Source organism: Halyomorpha halys, unplaced genomic scaffold (assembly GCF_000696795.3).
Source record: "Halyomorpha halys isolate HHAL.00 unplaced genomic scaffold, Hhal_1.1 Scaffold251.1, whole genome shotgun sequence".
NCBI classification, from domain to species: Eukaryota; Metazoa; Arthropoda; class Insecta; order Hemiptera; family Pentatomidae; genus Halyomorpha; species Halyomorpha halys.
Window position 1 is genome coordinate 1,208,969 of NW_027106674.1, and position 21,331 is coordinate 1,230,299.

General features: G+C 28.1%; 1 protein-coding gene across 1 annotated transcript; it reads right to left on the minus strand.

The window, feature by feature from the left end:
• Positions 1 to 769: 769 nt before the first annotated feature.
• Positions 770 to 20,303, minus strand: mEFG1 (mitochondrial translation elongation factor G 1). The gene is made up of 16 exons (XM_014419796.3): positions 20,146 to 20,303; positions 19,916 to 20,071; positions 19,705 to 19,837; positions 18,212 to 18,416; positions 17,869 to 17,985; positions 17,361 to 17,479; positions 16,526 to 16,718; positions 15,124 to 15,295; positions 14,417 to 14,563; positions 9,760 to 9,954; positions 8,205 to 8,357; positions 6,893 to 7,010; positions 6,678 to 6,797; positions 4,697 to 4,783; positions 2,572 to 2,645; positions 770 to 1,101 (listed from the first exon to the last, which is right to left on the minus strand). Exons 1-16 carry the CDS (start codon positions 20,215 to 20,217, stop codon positions 919 to 921), a joined length of 2,244 nt encoding a protein of 747 aa, XP_014275282.1. The 5' UTR covers positions 20,218 to 20,303; the 3' UTR covers positions 770 to 918.
• Positions 20,304 to 21,331: the final 1,028 nt, after the last annotated feature.

Genomic DNA, 21,331 nt, shown 5'->3' on the forward strand with positions numbered 1-21,331 from the left:
ACTCTGATGTACAAGTTAGGAATTAATATTTAGAGATAATTGTTTAAATATTTTTCCATACATGCCTCTGGGCCATTCACAAATTAGAAGTGAATTTTGACCAAAGATGACCCTGAAATTACTTGAATTATTGTTGACACTGCAGAGTTTGATATAAAACTTTCTACTTTAATATTTAGCTAATCAACAAATACTAGTTTTTTCATTTAGAATAACATTATAAATAATGCATAATATTGCACAGTAGATATTTCCCTTTATATTAACTGGTCAATGACAAATACAATGGTGATTTAATTAAGAAGAAATTTTTTTATTTTTTTTTGTAGACAGAATAAATAATCCATGGGGCAGAATTAATTTTAATGAAAAAAAAAAAAATAGAAAACTAAATAGACTTATTTGCCAACCCAACACTAATATACATTTTCTATAATGCAAAAACACAAATTATTGGAAAAGCAAAAAATAAACAATTTTAATCAAAAAGTAAAATAACTACTATTTATCTTGAATGATGATTCTATTATATTAGGTCAGGATCATTTATCATTTCAATATCAACTATCTTATTCTAGTCAGTAATGATAAAAACGTTAAACATTTTTATTACATGTAACTGATATTTATAATAATCATAATTACTTAATTGTATTTAATAAAATACAATGTAAATCCAGTTTTACATTCATAGCAATATCTTGTTATTGACCTTTTATAATGAAGAAAACAAAACTTTATGTGATCAAAACATTTTTAATAAATGTTTTTCCAGAATCTAATGACTTGAATAAATAGCAAAGCAAATAATTTAAAATGTTTATGTTTATAACAGGAGATAATTAATACAAAAATTATGAGTAATTATAAGTCAATTGCTTAGGTAAATAAAAAAATAACAATGAAATAAAATTCTGACTAATTTTTCTTTTTCTTATGTTGAGGAAGAATGCCCATACTTTCTTGGTATGCTAAAATAACCTTGTCTTGAACTTCTGGAAGAGCTGGAGAATAGCGAGAGTATTCCATTGCATATTCACCTTTACCCTGAGTTGAAGATCTTAATTCCGACACGTATCCAAACATGTCATTCAAAGGAACCTATGAGAATTTCATCAAAATTAACATCATTAAGTATTTAAAAAAAATTATAAGTAATTATGGAATATAACTGATTAATTCATAACATTTTGGTTTTTATATTTCAAGAGTTGAATTACAAAAACATTCTGAACACATAATTAATAATGAAATGAAAATGAGAAAAACATAAACTCATATATAAATCCTAAATATGAATGATAGATCACTAGAATCTTTGTTGAAGTGGACACTTGAAGCATTGCATTTGTTCCAGAAGGCACATAATTGTTTTCTCAGGATTTATAAATTAGTTATGTTTTGCTTATTAGAAGTAGTAGCATTGTGGCGGCTGAAATGGATGTCTAAAGTTACTAAGCTGGATAACATAAGAACAACTAAAAGTTATTTTAACTTGATAAGAATAACATAGACAAGAGGATTGTTTAAGATCTCTCCCAACAGATTTGGATTTTTAAAGCTATCAGAGGAGACAGCTACATAATTATATAAAATATACAAGAAAAAAAAAGAAAATTCTAAAGGTTTAGTGAAACCAATCCTTCACAAAGCTCCCTCTGAAGGATAAGGAACAGCGGAAAATTAAATCAATGATCTATATGTACATATAGTTAACCGTAAAAATTTAAATATAAGAAGATGGTCAGAGTTGCGGTCAAAAAAAAAAAAAAAGAACAAATAGTTATAAATTATTTGCTATTTGTTCTTTTTTTTTTTTTTTACCGCAACCCTGACCATCTTCTTATATTTAAATCAATGATCATTGGTTTAGAAAAAGTTTGAGAGAAAACCAAATTAAATCTGTTTGTTGCCTTATTGAAGTTGACATAAGTGTTGAAAGTATCCATCATGAACTTGGTTTTCCTAAGATTTCAGCTTATAGGGTGCTACACTTATTGCTTCATGATCAAAAAATCTGAGATGAGTTTTGGTTCCACAACTACACTTAAGAGAACAAGTAAAGGACAAGGGAGAATTGTAGAGGCCACGCAAGTGGGAGCCAAACCTTCTTGGTCTGCTAGGAAGTTCTCACAATGGTGTTCCGGGATTCAAAAGGGAGTTTTCTAGCTGGCTCTTGCAACAAAAATGTGCATAACACACGTGACTTGATAAGGGTTACACAATTTTTAATATGGTGATGATTTTTAATATGGTGATGTTATCTTCAACAGGAAGTTATCAACTTACATCAGGTAGTACAGACCATAAAGCAACTGAGAAAGAAGCAGGAGGAAAGGCGAGCCAGGAGATAGCCAAACATAATGAGGTGATACACAGCCACTTTCCCTCCATGAAGTATTGTCCATTGTTAGTCTAGTGGAGGGTGGAAAATAGGTGTAGGAAGGTGGTTTTAGTAGGTATAAATCCCATACATGGACAGAAACAAGCCTATCGATTTGTATTTTTAATAATTTTCACATACTTTTATAACATAAAACTCATAGTAATATATAAAAAAATTAAACTAACCTCAGCAAAAACAGTAACCCACTGATCACTTCCTTCTATTCCAGTTATAATACCATGCCTTTTGTTTAGTTGACCTATGGAAAAAATATTATAAATTCATAACAAATGTTTCATAATTTAGCTTAATTCTTTATTATTAAAATTAAGAGGCTCATTATAACCGATGTGTACATATGTTGTATGAAAATTTTGTGGCCTAATTCTATTATTTCACTAATCACTATTGCTTTTTATGAGGCATCTCCAGAAAGTAAGTTGGACTGCCATGCCGTGTGAATTTTATTTTCAGAAGTTGGCAACAAAGAGGGGTAGTGAGGGGTCTCCTGAACACACTGAGCACTGGAGACCTGTATCATTATCAAAAATCATCTCATAGTGTCCGTTTCTGTGAAATGTCAGAAATCCCATCAAGTGCAAGTTGCCTGCTGTGATAAGGAAAAACTTCGATTATATTTTGCATAGATCAAGAGTGGTTATGGCAAAGGTGCTATTAACCAAACGAGTGTATTTAAGTGGTGTCATGAGTCTAAAATAAAGGAAGAACAATTATTCATACAAGCATTAGAGAAATACCTTCAATTGTGACCAAAAAATTTGGAGCAAAAAATTAAGAAAACTTTTGTCAAGGCAACCAATTGACATTGGATGAAATGTTTGTGATGTTTTCAAAAATTTCTAGACCTTTTTTTAACTATCACTGAAACACAAGGATATTGAAAATTGTGATCAAGATTTGTTCTAAAAGAACTGAAAAATCAGCACAAATTTAATCGGGTCGCAAGCGCTTGCAAGTTCCTCGAGTGATCTGAATTGGAAGGTGAAGATTTTCTGGCTTCCATTATGATTGGTGATAAAACATGATAAAACAGGGCTCATTATACCCCTGAGGTAAAAGAGACATCACAGGGGGGAGGAGGAGACACACACTGGTTCCCCATCTATACTAAATTCAAAATCTCAATTCATCAGCCAAAACAATCATGGCTCAATGAGTTTTGGAACTGAACCGGGATCATTTTGATTGATTTTTTTGCTTCAGAGAAAGATGATTACTGCAGCACAATACTGTGAGATCATAAAAAAGCTCAAGAGAGCAATTCAAAACAAATGGAATGTTGACGAAGGAAGTATGTTTGTTAGAAGACAAAGCCCGCATAACACCAATGCCACTAAAGAGCTTTTGAACTTGTCTGGTTGGGACATGTTGATGGAGATTTTCATCTTTTCACCTTCCTGAAGATTGAAAAAAAAAAAAAAATTGAAACAAAAGGTCTTGAAATGGACGATGGTGGGACAGTTCTACGAGGAGTCCATTAAAAAGCTTTTGTGATGATTTACACCCTGCATAGAACTGAAAGGTGATGTACACGGAAAAATAAGTATCGTATATCACAACAGCCATTTTATAACATATACAAAAATATCCTTTCCACTTTCTAGACATGCCTCACAATTATCAGACAACAGTGTAGTTGACACAATAAGAGAAAACAAGGAATTTGCAGATAAGATCTACTTTTTAATATTCGCTTTTATTTTCATAAAAAAGTTGTGGAAACCCCGCTACATACATTTTTATATTTTTAGAATTGAAGGATTTACAAAATTTAAGAATCTTGAATTCAAGCCATAATTTTTGAAGTACTGATTAGACCGGAATCTTGGAGAAATGATACATATTTTTAATGCAATTTTCATTGTCTTTCTATCAAAAATATCATCTAACCTATAGGTTTAGTATTTTTTCTTAAAAATGAAAAAAAAAATAGTTTCTGAAATCTGAAATTATCAGAGAAAATTAATTGTATGAATGAAAAATATTTTTTAATTTAACAATTGTAACATGAACTTAATAAGAATAAAATACAAGAGTATTTTGTATGAAAAGGCTTCCTTAAGCCTCTGAGTTAAAATCAGGATAAGATACAATTCAAATCAAGGAAGTACTTACTAGAGAACAACTGACATTAATCTTGTGACCTATAATGTATAACTGTATTAATGTCATAAGTCTAAATTCTTAAAGAGATGTGGATTCAATTGGTTATTAGATGTGAAGCAACCCAATATATACATATATACCCAACAAAACAAAACTTAATGAAAATATTACAACTATACATACCCATAACAGCTCCCTGAAATTCTTCAGGAACTGTAACTTCAACTGCCATAATTGGCTCAAGAATTTGCCAAAGCCCTTCTTCAAATACTGAAAACATAAATAGACATTAAGTTAATGACTTCAGTAAACTCGTTTGGATCTGGAATACTACCACTGAATAATTAAAAATGATAGTTAAAATATACTAACTAATAAATGAGAAAAACACTACAAATTATTACACAGTGGTTTAAAATTAAATTGATAATTTATTGATTCTATAAATAACAAACAATAAAAATATGATTTGGAATCATTATACCAAACCTAGAAAAAGTTGTTCATGAGGATCATCCTGGGGTGACTTTAATGCCAAATTCCAGAAAATTCTGTTTTTTGAAACGTAAAACCTTAAATTTTGAGTGAGTATCATTTTTTTTTCTTATTTTATTATTATTATTTTCAAAAATTTACCTTTGTAATAATAAATTATTAAAAATATTGAGCCAAAACATGTTTGTTTACTAAGTCCAATCAGTTTTATCTTTACTAATAATGGCCTGATCGTGATTTTTTTTTTTTGTTTTGTAAAAAATTTAATTATCTTTCAAATGATAAGAAAATAATGCATAATTTTTGAGTTATGAGCAGTTATCTTTTCTTCTTATTTTTTTTTCAGTTTTTTTCTTAGGAATTTATTCCGTACAAACATCTTTAAGGAGAAAACTTTGGGCAAGTTTCATCAGTATTGTTAGATTTCTTATGGCCCTACTAAAATGTGTTTTAAGGCTATGGCAAACAGGTCTGATTTGGCATTGATGAAGAGTATAGTCGGCGGAGGGACGGCTTTTTTTAAATTTTTGAATTCTACGTATCTTGAAATTTGAACCCTAAAATTTTTTTTCTAGGTCAATTACAAAAGTTCACTATTGAAAATAATAGATCGAAAGAAGATGATAAGGAAAATCCTTCAATAAAAATTGAAATTATTACAATTATTGGTTCATTAACAAATAAAAAAACACTTTATATCTAGTTCTTAAGTAGAAGTCGCTATTTTGAATTATGAATTTAATTTTGTATATTTGCTTAAAAATTAAAAAGCATAGTTTAATCAAGAACCAATTCAAAACTGTGGTGAAAAAATTAAAGTTCATTTTGGTAACTGTGACAAGTGAAGGAAAAAGTTCATTACGGTCACCAAACAGTTTGTATTCAGTCAAAGAAAAGACTAGTTTTTCAACATCTAGATCTAGGTACAACAAAGTGGTTCACAATAAAAATAATAATCAATAAATTTAATAAGTGCTGTCATACATTCGGCAACCAAAAATGTATAAATGTTAACAATTCAACTGGGAAGAGTCTGTTTAAATTTTAAACAAATCAATATGGAGCGGTGCACGCATCACATAACATTCACTAACCACCCTACTTACATCCCTAAGTTTTGAGTAGATTGATGGACTTGTGTTCAAGTTATCGCTATTTTTGAAATTTAAGGGAAAAAATCTTTTCTTTAAAAAATTTAAGAAAAGGACCAAGCAAAAATTTCTAACAAAATTTTTTGATTATTCTGTAGCTTAAAAATTCATATTTTAGGATTACTGAGGTGTAAATAATGAATATACAATTTTTTTCCTTCCAAGAATACAACAATCTAACAAAAGATAACAGAGTTCTATACATATGTATATAATTTTTTACCAATTCAAACCTGTCTCTATTTTTCCTTTTTTTACCTTTAGTTGTTCAAAAACTTTTTCAATATTTTGTATTTATCCATTGTTTATTACAACCAACAATGGGGACTAGTTATTTATTTCAAATAAACAGAAGAATTAAAGGTTATTCAGAGGAAGCTTTTTTAATCATTCATCATTGAAACCAAGTCAAGTTATTTCATTGAGGATAAGATCTATCTCATATTAAAGAACATTCAATTGTATGATGGCACACATGCACACATACAAAACATGTATTTCCAAAAGTAAAGAAGTACCTTGCTTGACAGCGCCTTGAGCAGCTAAAGTAAATGCTAGTTCACTTGAATCTACCACATGGTGAGCACCATCCAGTAGTCTGAATTTAATACCCGCCAACTTATGTCCAGATAAAAGGCCTATAATGTTAATTTAAAAATTATTAAGGAATATTTTAAATAATTAAAACATGGTAGAAGGATGATTTAATTAAGAGTGACGTTAATGGACTAACCTTTCTCGGCCATAAGACGGAAACCTTTTTCAATTCCTGGAACAAATTGCTTAGGGATATTAGGTCCTGATGTTTCATCTTTGAAAACTAATTGAGTATTTTGTTCTGGAGGAAGAGGCTGTAAGTAAATCTATATTACTAACAATATTCATTAAACTACAACTTATTATTTAATTTATCTTAATATTTAAAAAGAATAAAAAACAACTATCAACAATTTAAATAGAAATGAATTAATATAACAATTTATTTAAAAACAATTTTGATCCTTTTTCTCAACTTTATTCTTTTTAAACTTCCAACGTTTCGACCACTTAGTCATTCAAGGATACCTTTACTTTGTTTTCATTTTTTCTTCTAAAATTCTTTAAATGGCGGCTAATTGCCTTTGTCCCATAAATTCTTCTATACAATTCTTTCCCAAATTTAAAACTTTTACTAACCACTTTTCTTACTATTATTTTCATTTGCAAACTCCAAACAGAACCCAATATATATATATATATTATACATAGAATATAACAAGTTAGAGCATAATAAAATTATAATAAAAGTTTAGAGCATCTTGAACCAGTATCCACTTAAGTACCATAAACTTTGCAGGAACCAGTATCCACTTAAGTACCATAAACTTTGCAGCACAAAGGAAACTTTAATGTGTTTCATGGTATCCAGTAAGTTTACTTTATTTTAGTTTAGTTTATTAAAACTAAATTTCAATATAAGCAGTGATTGAATTTCTTCTTATTTTTATTCATTATGTTATGGAAGGAAACTAGTTGAAATAATACTGTACAATAATTTAAAAAATATCACACTGGGTATCCAGTGATTTAGCAAGAAAAATCAATAATAATTCAATGATTTCAAAGCTGTGAACTGTAAAATTCAAGGCACTTTTCATCAATTAACTGGATAAAATTTTATTTCTAATAATTTGTACAATACAATTCCATATAATAATGAAAATGAATTTTGAGACTGTCTCAGATTAACAATATTTCAATACAGAATATTACTCCTCTCCTAAATATTTCATACATTTGTCAAAGTACTAATGGAAAAATATAATTATTTAATAATAAAAAATTAATTAATTAATAAACTATTTAACTAGCCGTTTTTCAAGAGCAAATCCCGATTTTTTCCCAACATGAAAAATTCAAGCATGATTCCCAATATTTCCCAACATGAAATATTCAAGTATAATTCCTGATTTTTTCTAAACACAAAATATTGAAGCTTAATTGTTAATCTTGGAGGAATTTAATGAGGCTGTACACCCTAGAGATAACTCTATACTTTGGCTTACCTCTAAAACACCAATAACTCTAGCAAATTGACCAGCTCCGCCAGATTGCTTCTTGTGTAAATAATCAAATTCACATGGCTGAACAAGAGTTTCTCGAAAAGAAACCTTTGGTTTACCCAGTATCACGGGGCAGTTATATTCCCTTTCCATTCTCTGTAATTACAAATTATAGTATAATTTTTTAAAAGCTCTAAATTAAAAAGAAATGAACACCTTATTAAGTTCAAAAATGTTAAAATATAGAATTTATAATAATAATTAAAAAAAGAAGAGAGTCAGTTTGATTTTGTCATAAGTGGAAGTTTATAGGAGAGTTGAAAAAATTATTCTACTATAAAAAGGTTAAAAAATCTGGTACTGTGTGCGCATCATATAACTTTCACTTACCACCCTACTTTGAGTTCTTACTAATCTTTATTCATTTCAGGATAAATATTTCTAAATTATTCACTGTGGTAATACTATAAATATTTACTAATAAATATTACATTATATAATAAATATTAAATAATACTTTAATATATACTAATAAATATTTCTAAATTATTCACTGTGGCAATACTTACTCATTTTAATTTTTCAAATGAACCTTTCAATTGACATTGACTAACTCAAATTTCAACAGTTTCCAGAAAAGTACATTTAATAATATTTCTCATTGCAAAAGTATGACAGAAATATAACAATTTAATAAAATTTAGATCCTCGTCTAAATTATTTATTTATTCAATGTTGAAAATAATATGAATTTTATTGTATTAGCCATCCTGTCAACTGAAAGGCTCAAATATATCAAATATCTAGGTTAAGTTAAAAAAAACCTATTTCATCACAAGAAAAGATTTAACTGACTCATTAAATAGAACAATCCAAATTCATCCAAACTCGTGTTTTAGTAATGCATTTTTGGTCAATCTCCATTACTTTCTAAGACTTTATACATTATATATATTATTTTTGTCTAAAATCTTTGGCTTGCCAATGGAATATAATAAATCTTATTACAACTCTTATTTCCAGAAACATGTTTTGCCTCTTATCTGCTTAAGTTAATTATCAAATCTTCTCATAATTTATATTTATCCATTTTCCATTATATATAAAAACATGATATAGTTAATTATTTCAACAAATTAAAAGTACTTTAGAGAAAGATCTGAAAAACCTGCATTCAAGTCCTATCAAACTATTTCAATGAGGCCTATCTGATATCAAAGAAAACTTAATTGTATGTTCATATAATGAGTTTAATCAAAATTGTTAGAGCCATTTTCAAGAAAATTGGAAAAATGTGAAAAATAGTTTCTACAAAGTGGCACTTCTGCTCAGTTTATTTAATCGAAAAAGTTGCTATCACACCCAATAACTAATATACCCGCCTTAAATATATAATTTAAATTTTGTACTTTTTATTTTTGAGTTAGACTGACCAATTACTTAAGAAGAACTGTTAAAAACTTGAATTTGAAATTTTGCACGCTTTCCCTTAGTGAAAGTAAAAAGTTATTTAATTTAATTAATGAAACTGAAATTTACAAATCGATTTAAATCTTGCCTGAGAATAAATTTCAAGATGAAGCTCTCCCATACCAGAGACAATAGTCTCTTTATTATCGGAATCATAAGAGAACTGGAAAGTTGGATCTTCTTTTGTAAATCGTGCAATAGCTTTGCTGAACTGATCACGGTCCTTTGAGTCTTTAGGTACAATCGACATGGAAACAACAGTATCTGGCACATGAATGGACTCCTGAAAAATTAAAGGATTATATTAATATTCAATAAAATTCAAATTTTGGTCACTTAAATTCCTGATTTTTTCATGAGTTTAACTGAAATTTTTTTGACTTTTCAAGATTTTTATTAAAAACTAGTGGCATCTGAGCAAGGGTGCAGTAACTGCAAATACTAAGGACTAATGTGGAGAATCTGTATATTGTCAGAACTCGAACTATTTACAAAAATGGGCGTTGATGACCTCAGGGTTTTACGCCCTTAAGCCCCAGACAACAACTATTTACAAAAGGTCTCTGTACCACTGCGGTTTCAACCTTAGAGAAGAATTATAGGTATAGCGTGAGATAAACATGGACTAAAATACCTTTTTATTAACATAAAAAAGTAATTTCCACTAACAATAATAGTCACATTAATGGAAAACATAAGTCTCTTGAATAACTGAATGTAGAAAAAAAATTATTTTAATTTTTCTAACTCAATTTTAGTTTTCCAAGAAAAAAATATATAGCTATAATTCTATTACAGGGTGTTTCAGGTAGGGATGGGATATCGATATCGATATTTTGTCTGCGATATCCGATATTTTAATATCGATATCCAGTAACCGATAATATCGAAATATCGATATTTTCCTCCGATAACATCGGTTTCTTAAAAAAAAAATAATAAAAGTCGCACCTTAAAAGTAGAGATAAATAAAAGAAATGTCTAAAAATGTATAACTATGGTCATATATTCAATATTATTGAAATATTCATGGAAAAATATACTGTGGTGAAGATATTCCGATATTATTTAATCCAAATATCAATATTTTGCTAAAGAAAATGTTAATAATGGTATTTCGATAATCAATATTGATAATGTCATATTCATTTCGATATTTGATATTTTTATAATTATTGATTTCTAACATTAGCAATAATATTCCGATATTATTTTACCAAAAGATCGATATATTGTTTCAATATAAAATCCATTCGATCTTTGATAATGTTATTAATATCTATATTGTTAATTGAAACAGTATTCTAATTTTATTTTATTGAAACATCGATATTTTGTTTAAAAGTACTAGACAAATTAAAAGTGATATATCGATATTTAGATTAAATAATTTAATATCCATTTTGACATATTTAATAATATCGATTTGGAAGATTATCAACAAGGTATTTCAATATTTCATTTTGAAAATTTCATACTCCTTACAGTATTTAACATTGTTGATAATATCGATATCGATATTTCGATTTTTTTTTAAAAAGATTAAGAAAATTTTATAAAAAGCTTAAAAATAGTTTTTCGATATTTTAAATTGATAAATTCATGTTCCTTTGAATATTTTACAAAGTTATCAATATCGATATCGAAGATTAGAAACGATATTTCGATATTTATTTTTATAGAAATATAGATATTTTATGAAAGAAAACTATAAAATTTATGAAAAGCTAAAGTAGGGAATTTCAATATTTTATTTTGATAATTTCATATTCCTTTCGATATTCGACATTGTTACTAATATCGATATAGAAGATTAGAAAAACTATTCCGATATTTTTTTATCGAAATATCGATAAGAATATTATAAAAACTATTCCGATATTTTCTCATCAAAATATCGATATTTGGCTTAAAAAGATTAAGAAAATTTTATAAAAAGCTTCAAAACAGTTTTTCAAAAGTTTTTTAATTGTTACTAATATCGGTATAAAATATTAAAAATGATATTTCGATATTTTATTTTATAGAAATATTGATATTTTATGAAAGAAAACTATAACATTTTATTAAAAGCTAAAATAAGGTATTTCGATATTTTATTTTGATAATTTCATATTCATTTCAATATATAACAATTTTGAAAATATCGATATCGATATTTTTTTATTAGAAATATCAGTATTTGGTTTTAAAATTAAGGAAATTTTATAAAAAGCATGAAAATAGTTTTCAATATTTAAAATTGATAAATTCATGTTCCTATCGGTATCGAAGAATAGAAACGATATTTCAATATTTTATTTTATAGCAATATCAATATTTTATGAAAGAAAACTATAACATTTTATGAACAGCTAAAATAAGGTATTTCGATATTTTATTTTTATGATTCATATTCAGTTCGATATTCAACATTGTTGATAATATCGAAATCGTAGATTAGAAACAATATTTCCATTTAATTTATTCATTTGTATATAATTCATAAGTTCTACCATCCTTTTTCAATTTAGAACTGTTGCTGGAAGTCGACTGGTAACTGCTGGAAGCTTTACAGCCCCCTGCTGATAACACTTTATTTTTCGGTCTAGTCCTTATTCTTTCTCCAGCTGGATGAATTATTCCAGACTCAAGATGCCAAAGGGTAGCTGTCCTTTGGGAACAGACTGTGGCCCGGTTCCGTCTAAGATGAAGAAGCCGAAGAAGGTGAAACCGAAATCTAAAAGAGGAGGTTATGAATCTTCTGATTGTTCCTGCTCGGATTGTATGGATGGGTCTGATTCTTGCTCATGTTCAGATAGCAAAACATATGGTAAAAAGAAAAAATCTTCAGGAAGATATAGATGTGATGATTGTTCCTGCTCAGATTGTGAGTATGAACCCAAACCACAAAAGAAGAAGAAGGCTGCACCAAAACAGAAAACCACTAAAATGAGCCGGAATTGTTGCTAGTAGAGAAGAAGTTTTAAGTTATTAGTTAATAAAATTTATATGTGAAGTATACAATGATAAATTAAGGAGGAGAATTTATTTAGGAGATATTCCTATTTTAAAATCCCTATATAATATTTTATTCAATTTTAAACAATATATTGATATTTTGATAAAATAATATCAGAATATTGTTCTTATATGCCATATCGATATTACATCAGTGTAAAATATCGAAATAAATCTATAATATCAAAATAAAATATCAATATTTTTATTTTAAAATCTCAATATGATATTTAAGTCATTTTCAAGAAAATATCGATATTTCGATTAAGTAATAACGGAATATTGTTGCTTAAATTCCATATCGATATTACAATGTAAACTATCGAAAAAAATGTGTAATAGCAAAATAAATTATCGATATTCCTAATTTAAAATCTCTGTATGATATTTTAGTCACATTCAACAAAATATCGATATTTCAATGAAATAATATCGGAATATTGTTGCTAATATTCCATATCGATATTAAATCTCTGTATGATATTTTAGTCACATTCAACAAAATATCGATATTTCAATGAAATAATATCGGAATATTGTTGGTTATATTCCATATCAATATTGCAACTGTTTAAAATATCGAAATAAATCTATAATATTAAAATAAAATATCAATATTCCTATTTTAAAATCTCTATATGATATTTTAGTCATTTAGATATTACAACAATACAAAATCTTGAAATAAATATGAAATTATGAAAATAAAATATCGATATTCCTATTTTAAAATCTCTATATGATATTATAATCATTTTCAACAAAATATCTATATTTCGATAAAATAATATCAGAATATTGTTGCTTAAATTCCATATCGATATTGAACTGCTTAAAATATCGAAATAAATATGTAATAACAAAATAAAATATCAACATTCCTTTTTAATTATTCTATACAATGTTCTAGTATTTTTAAACAAAATATCGATATTTCGATAAAATAATATTGGAATATTGTTGCTAATATTCCATATCGATATTACTACAATGTAAAATATCGAAAAAAAATATGTAATTTTCAAAATAAAACATCGATATTCTATTTTTAAATTTCCTTCAATAACAAAATTATATTTTAGTTCATATTTGTTATGTTTATGATAAGGTTGTCATGGTGTTGGTTTGTTTTATAGTTATTAAGAGTTTCTTATGTATTTTGATTAGGTATGACATAAAATAAGTCTTACTATATCTTTCTATGTTATCATTTTATAATTATTATTACTTTAATTCAATAAATTTTCGATATCGATATTTCGATATTTTAGTTCTGATATAATATCGATATCAATATTGCTACCTCAAGCCTTGTTAGGACATGATTTTTTAACGGTCTTCCAATAAAACCACTTTTTTCTCCATAAAAACCTAAATTGTTCTACTGCAAATGTAAATTTCCTTACTTTTGACACCATTTTCCAGATCTATGATAAATTTCCTTTAAGATGGCAACCAATTTGTAGGAAAATATCACCATAGTGGCAGCCTCTGATACACTATCATTATTTTATTTCTTTCATTAGGTATTTACAATCACAAAGAATTCTCAGCAATATTATTAGAAAGCCATTTCATTTTCAATAGAATAAAATGAGTATAAACGAAAATTAAATAATACAGAGCAAAGATTTTACAAACAACAGTTTAAAAACCTTCAGTACTTTTAAACCAATAAAATCCATTGCTTGATTGATATTTCATTTTACAACCTATCAAGTATATAAGAAATTTTTTATTATTACCATAGTTAAATTCAATTTTGTATCTTTGACAAAGGAATCACCACTTGAACAATCAACACCAAATAAAGCAAAAATATCTCCAGAATAAACATCATATACATCTTCCATTTGATCAGCATGTAATCGAACAAGGCGTACTACTCTGACCTAAAAATAAAATATTATAATTACAAAAATTATTTTTGTAAAAAACTTAGTAAATACAATAGATTTTTGAAAGAATATTTTTTTATGAAATTTATATTCTTAAAAGAATAATTTTGGTATTTATTATGAGTAAGTGACTAATGGTAAAAGATAAAACATCATAATTAACAAAAATTCTAACTTTTTAAAAATTTTAATTTATGCAGTTCAAGTTTTACAATTAAAGGCCTCAATCAAGAAAGACTATAGCCTAAACACTACATTTATTTATACTTTACTTTTGCTTTTTAGTTTTTATTTTCTAGATATTTTTCTAACAAGTTAAAACATAAAAAGGTAGGAATTTTGAAGGATAAAATTAAGAACAATTCCATAACAGCATTGAGAACAGATCCATAAAAATTGCTAGTACAGCAGGTACAGGTTTTTTTTTTAAAAGATGACAAACCTTTTAGCTATTTCAATGCTAATACAAAACAGACTGTAGTTACTATTAATTGCTTAGAATTTAAAGATAAATTAATATTTTTAAAACATGCACTTGTATTGGACAAACTAACCTTCTTCTTTGTCCGAACATTATACAAATAATCACCTCTCTGAAGATGGCCTTGATAACATCTCATATACGTGAGCTGACCAAATCTACCAGCTTCTAATTTAAATGCCAATGCCATGAAAGGATTTGATGAGTCTCGACTTGGATTCAGCAAAACTTTTGAATCCTTATCCCTAGGATAAAAATATATTTATAGTAATTTAAATTAATAATTACTTTTAATTATTTTAGAAAGATATAATTTTGTAGTGGTAAATTAATTATAATTTTATTTAATATTCATTTATGTAACTGCAATTAATATTTGAAGTTAGTCACTGTCTAAGACTTAAAACAATATATCTCCTCAATTCAAGTCTAATTTAGTTCATGTAAGTACAGTAGAGTGTTGATTATCCAGTCTAATCAAGTCCAGAAAATCAAATAGTCTGGGCAATTGATACAACTGTATATAGACATTGAAATAAAGAGCAAATAATAATACAGAATACAAATAATATAGGGACGGTTAAGCATTTTTAATGCTACTAATAATACCAGTAATGCCTTGGTATTAGTATAACTATACTTGACCTAATAATAAGTAAATATATGTAAGCCATAAGTATTTTATTGAAAGTAAATAATTACATTTACAGTTATTTTAACTTTCCTGTTTTTTTTTTAGACTCCTTCATCTCGCAAAGTCCGTAGCAGCAATATTTCTTAAAGGCCAATTTCTATTGGTTCCTGTATCTTATCTGATTCATATTTTAAGTAATAACATAGCCTCATAGGTTTCATAATTTTCACTTGACTGCTTTCTTTATCCTCTTCTGTTTCCTCTTGAGCTAAGCTCAATAATACTTCTAATTCACTTAAAATTTGATAATCGAAAGGATTAATCGAGCATACTATTAACCACATGGACACATAGCGAAACCTCTAAATACATTTCACCATCAATTGAAAAAAAATTAAAGATTAAGTTTAATTCTTTATGATTATTTCAAACAATTTATAACAGTAACACTGATTACAGATTTAAGAATTAACAGAAGTAACACTTAGCTGAGATTTAAGATAAATAAAGTAAAATAAAAAATCATCAATAGAAATATGATATATTGTAAAGTTACAACAAACTTTACTTGTTTTGATAAATGTCCTTATTCATTCCAAGGTAAATTGACAGATATTTATTAGTTAACCTATTTTAGATAATGTGTATGTAGAGGCTAAGAGGTGTTCTATGGCATTGTCATAAAATAAATACTGGACCTTTCTCATGGGAATAGAACTTGCACCACAAAAATGGAGGTATAAGAGAAAAAAAATTCCAGGTTTATTTCCATTTGAAAAATATAATTAATAATTACATAAAAATCAAATAAATATACCAGCATACTTATAACAGTACTTACGAGACTTCATTGTTGTTTATTGCAAAATTTTGTATATCTCCAGGGCATGGTAAATAAGAAATAACAGCATCTAACAAAGGCTGAATCCCTTTGTTTTTAAGAGCTGTTCCTAAAAGTACAGGTGTAAAAGTCCTTTTTAGACAACTCCTTCGGATTGCAGCTACAATATCTTCTTCAGACGGAACTTTTTCTTCTGCAATAAAATTATAAGAAATAATAAATTCACAAAGTATAATGCACCGCTTAAAAGTAATTTGACAAAAAAAACATAATAAATATTACAAATAAAACAATAAATGGAATTGAGTAAAAGTTCATCAATGTTCTTGTATCTATTTTTGCTGAAATACATATCCCATATGTTATGAATATTTATGTAACAAATTAAAAAAAAAATTCTAGGGCATATAATGAGCAAAGATGCACACCTTCAAATATACACATTAATTTCTGCCTACTGATGGACTGAAATTAGTTATTTAAAATTAACAATAGTAAGAAAAAAAGGACTATACAAAATGAAAAATATATTCAAGGTAAAAAAAAAATAGTTGAGGGTTCCTGAGAGTTTAATTTCAAGCAATGGTCTACTAACAAGAAAAAGACTTACTTTAACTTTAAATTGCCATGTTTTTATTATTCAATTGAATATCAGAAACTTAGACAATAACAACAAAGACAATACAGAGAATAGAAACTCAATGTTAGAAAAAAAATAAGGATGTCAATGGTATAGAAAATAAAACAGAATATATAGATTGTTTTTTTGTAAATAATAGATGAAAGAACATTTTTTTTTCCTTTATTTAAACTTTAACACAAAATAATTTTTTACCTAAAAACATTTCTCCTAAAGTATCGTCAGTATTAGATAAACATTCGATTAATTCTTGTCTCTTCTCTTCTGCTTCAGTCACCATTTCTTTAGGAATTTCATCTTCACGGACAATCTCTCTGTAACAATGATAAATTATACCAATAAATATTTTGTAATAATTTTTCTTTCTGTATATAAACTTGTAGAAGCTACAAACATAGGAATTATTGAATTGAATTGAAATTATGCTAGTATTTCAAATAATCCTAATAAACATCAAATCAATATATGTTTAATTGAAGAGAATAAAAAACAATTAATAAGATGTTGAACAATCTTCAACAATCTGAGATTATCAGGGGTGTGTTTCTTGTTACTAGAAAGACGAAGACCTGATGCAGATTAAACAAATATAAATACCACATCTTATGCAAAGAGATCAAAACTATCAGTATGACTATGTACTACAAACACGACCTCTAGATATAAATCAAATACAGTATAAAATAGATTATCATATACTAACCCAAAATCTCCTTCAAAATAGAGGGCTTTTCTTCCAATCAGATTTATTACACCTTTACAATCATTTTCCAGACCAATTGGTAATTGCAGAAAAGCTGCATTGTGCCCTAATTTACTCCTAGAAAATATAAATAAACTTTAATGAAAACCAATTAATTTAATTTTAGAAATTACCAATTAAATCTATATTAACAAGTTAATTTTAAAAAATATCTAAGAAATAAAATCTACATATTACTTTTAAAATAAATATAATAAATGAAAATGTTAGGACTTCTGTAGACGTCATAGAATTGGAGATCAGTTTATATAAAGAAATCTCTTTTGATTCAAAATTCACTCACTGTATTTGAGAAAGAACCCTCTTTGGATTAGCTCCAAGCCGATCTAACTTATTAATGAATGCTAGGCAAGGAACATTGTATCTTTTCATCTGACGATTGACAGTCAGTGACTGACTTTGAACTCCACCTACTGCACATAAGACAAGAATAGCACCGTCGAGAACCCTAAGAGCTCGCTCAACTTCAACCGTAAAATCTACATGACCTAAAAATAAAGAAAACAGCTACAATTATCAAAACATGATAATTAAATAGATTATTTGAGCAATTTAATTCAAAAGTGTTTGCACCACAATCTTCTCATAAAAAATTAAAAGTTATATTTTTTTTGCAACGATGTACATGGACCTCATCCTGAAGGAGGATGTTGCTAAATATGAAGTGAGGAGATAGGGGCAGGTTGCACTACCAGAAGGACTCTAGGATAGGAACGGTGAGACCCTGAAACGATGGAAGTAGATCCAGTGGGAGGCTCCATAATGGAGTGAACTGGAAAGTTGGTGAGCTGGAAGAGCGCTACTCTGGAAAGGTTCATCCTTACCATCTACACAAGATTCAAGATTCAGTGACGTAAGAGACACAAGATTGAAGACTGAGCGACCTAAAAGACACAATGAGTTCTAGGAAAAGCTGCAGAGCTTCAGAAAGAACGGGTGGCCCACCAGTGGAGTCCCTGAAACAGCAGAATACATGGAAGAGAATTCCAATGCTCTAGAAGGGTACTGACCCAGGTTGCTAAGAAAGATTTTGCCGAATAGATAGAAAAGAGCTATCTCTATATAACTTAAGAGGACTCATCTATGGATGGAAGGAAGTGGTGGTCCCCATGCACTTTACATAGAAAAGGGCTCAACCCCACCCAGCATCAGTTAGCCACCGGGAGAAGATATAGCAGAAACAGACTAAGACCAGGAGAGCTGGACCAGCTGAGGTACAGAACGTGGGTACCTTGTTCGGGTGAACAAATGTGGACCAGGAGTGCTACAGTTAGATAAGGTGCAGCCCTATACATAACGGTACTAAGACCACTCCTTTAAACAGTGATGTTAAACGATATTGTAGAACTCTTTCAATCAAAATTAGGGCCACAAGCAGTGATATCAAAGCACTTGAGACTTATCTGCAGAAAATTCAGGATCTTGGAGAATGGGTGGATAAAGCCAGAACAATAGTGAACCCAGGCAAGACACAGTTCCAGCTTTTCTGCCAAAATTTATGAGAAACACCTGCAATATGCAGACGAGAAATTATATTACACTGAAAAAGCAACATATTTTGTAGTTAAACTTGATCCAAAATTAAATGGGGAAAAGTACATACATTTGAAAACAAATCTAGCCAGCCACAAATAAACTGTTTTTAACTAAGAGAATAACAGTAACTCAATGGGGAGCACCTGGTCTTCCTATTCTTATTTATAAATGCTATATCAAAATATATTACACACACACACAAACATAAGATTAAATCAATTGCAAAAGGTAACAACCAACCAGGGGTATCAATAATATTAATATTATAGTCTTTCCACACAGTGTAAGTGGCGGCTGACTGAATTGTGATACCCCTTTGTCTTTCTAGTTCCATTGAGTCCATTGTAGCACCAACATTATCTTTTCCTTTAACCTTTAAAAAACAAATTACATCAATGTTACCGTAATATGAAGGTACAATAACTTATATCACATTAGACAATTACTACACCTCATGCATTTCATTTATTCTCCCAGTGTAGAACAAAATTCTTTCTGTTAATGTAGTTTTTCCTGAATCAATGTGAGCAGAAATACCAATATTTCGAATGAACTCCAAGTCTTTGTGCTGGGCATATTTCATATTCGAACAAAACCGGTGATGATTCTGGAAAAGTGAGAAAAGAATATGAAAACTCAATCGATGATTAATATCAGATCATATTTTTTAATAACTATCACCTTCCATGATGTAAAAAGAAGAGTGGTAAAAAATTTATTAGATGGGCGAAAAGAGTTTATTAGATAATACATTGGATAGAATCAAATTTTCACGAGCCGCTATAGTGAGGTTACTACTATAGTACTACTAGTTTATTCCAGAGAGAAATATATCATCTTATCAAAGGAAATTGTTAGGTATTTTAAGTTAAGAATATAAAGATTGAAGTGAAGAGCAGTTAACTAATCTGATATAAGTATAATATATTTTTGAAAGTCTATAAATTAAACAGAAATACTAAATAAGTTTTAAAGTAAAATTGCTCAGCTCGTGTAGTAAATTGCTCAAGCCCTGAAGTTGATGGTTAGGTAGAAACGTTAAGCGTGTAAATTTAAGAAACAAAAATTTTTTTTGAAGATGGTCAGGGTTGCGGTAAAAAAAAGAACAAACAGTTTACAACTATTTGTTAGTTGTTACAAATAGCTGTAAACTATTTGTTCTTTTTTTGACCGCAACCCTGACCATCTTCTTATATTTAAAATTTTTTTTATTTCTATGTTTACAACTGATTGGCCAACCCTCTCGTATGTTAATAAGGAGGAAAGATTCATGCTTAAGTACTGTGAGAGGTACTTATAATCAGTTAATATGAGAATTCTAAACTGTTAACATCCATTTTTTGACTTCAGCTTGCTACCCCATTTAATAAAATGAAGTTTTATCCGGATAAAATTGTATATTAAGCAATGAGCTTTACATAAAAGAATAAAAATGTTTTTATTTGTGTATCCTGGGGATTTGCCTGAAAATCATTTAAATTAATTTTAACACTGGTCTTTACATTATCAAAAAGGAATATACATTGGAACTATTTATTAATCAATCTAAATAAGGATAAGTTTATCATCCTTCTAATATTCCATTTTAATTTAAACCTAACCGATTTCAATAGAAACCTTTTTCATTTCAAATGCAACCTTTGTAATTTATACCTTTTTCAACCCAATCACAATTTAATTAAAAATTATATTTGATTTCTTCTTGGATTAATAAATTCATTTAAAGCAGATGTTCATGATGATGGTGATAATGACAGTGGTAGCTGTTACAGCCACCAAAAAGGAGGTTGACGGCGGTAGTAACAGTAACTGAATCGGGCATGTGCAGATAGTTGATGATACTATCAACTAGCTTCAATCATAGATT

Coding starts and splice junctions, on each gene's coding strand:
- mEFG1 (XM_014419796.3), bottom strand. CDS start 20,217: ATGTATTATCTAATAAACTCTTTTCGCCCATCTAATAAATTTTTTACC. Junction 17,480..17,868: donor TATTTTGAAGGAGATTTTGG/GTTAGTATATGA, acceptor TCATTGTTACAG/AGAGATTGTCCGTGAAGATG. Junction 7,011..8,204: donor GAGTTATTGGTGTTTTAGAG/GTAAGCCAAAGT, acceptor ATTTACTTACAG/CCTCTTCCTCCAGAACAAAA.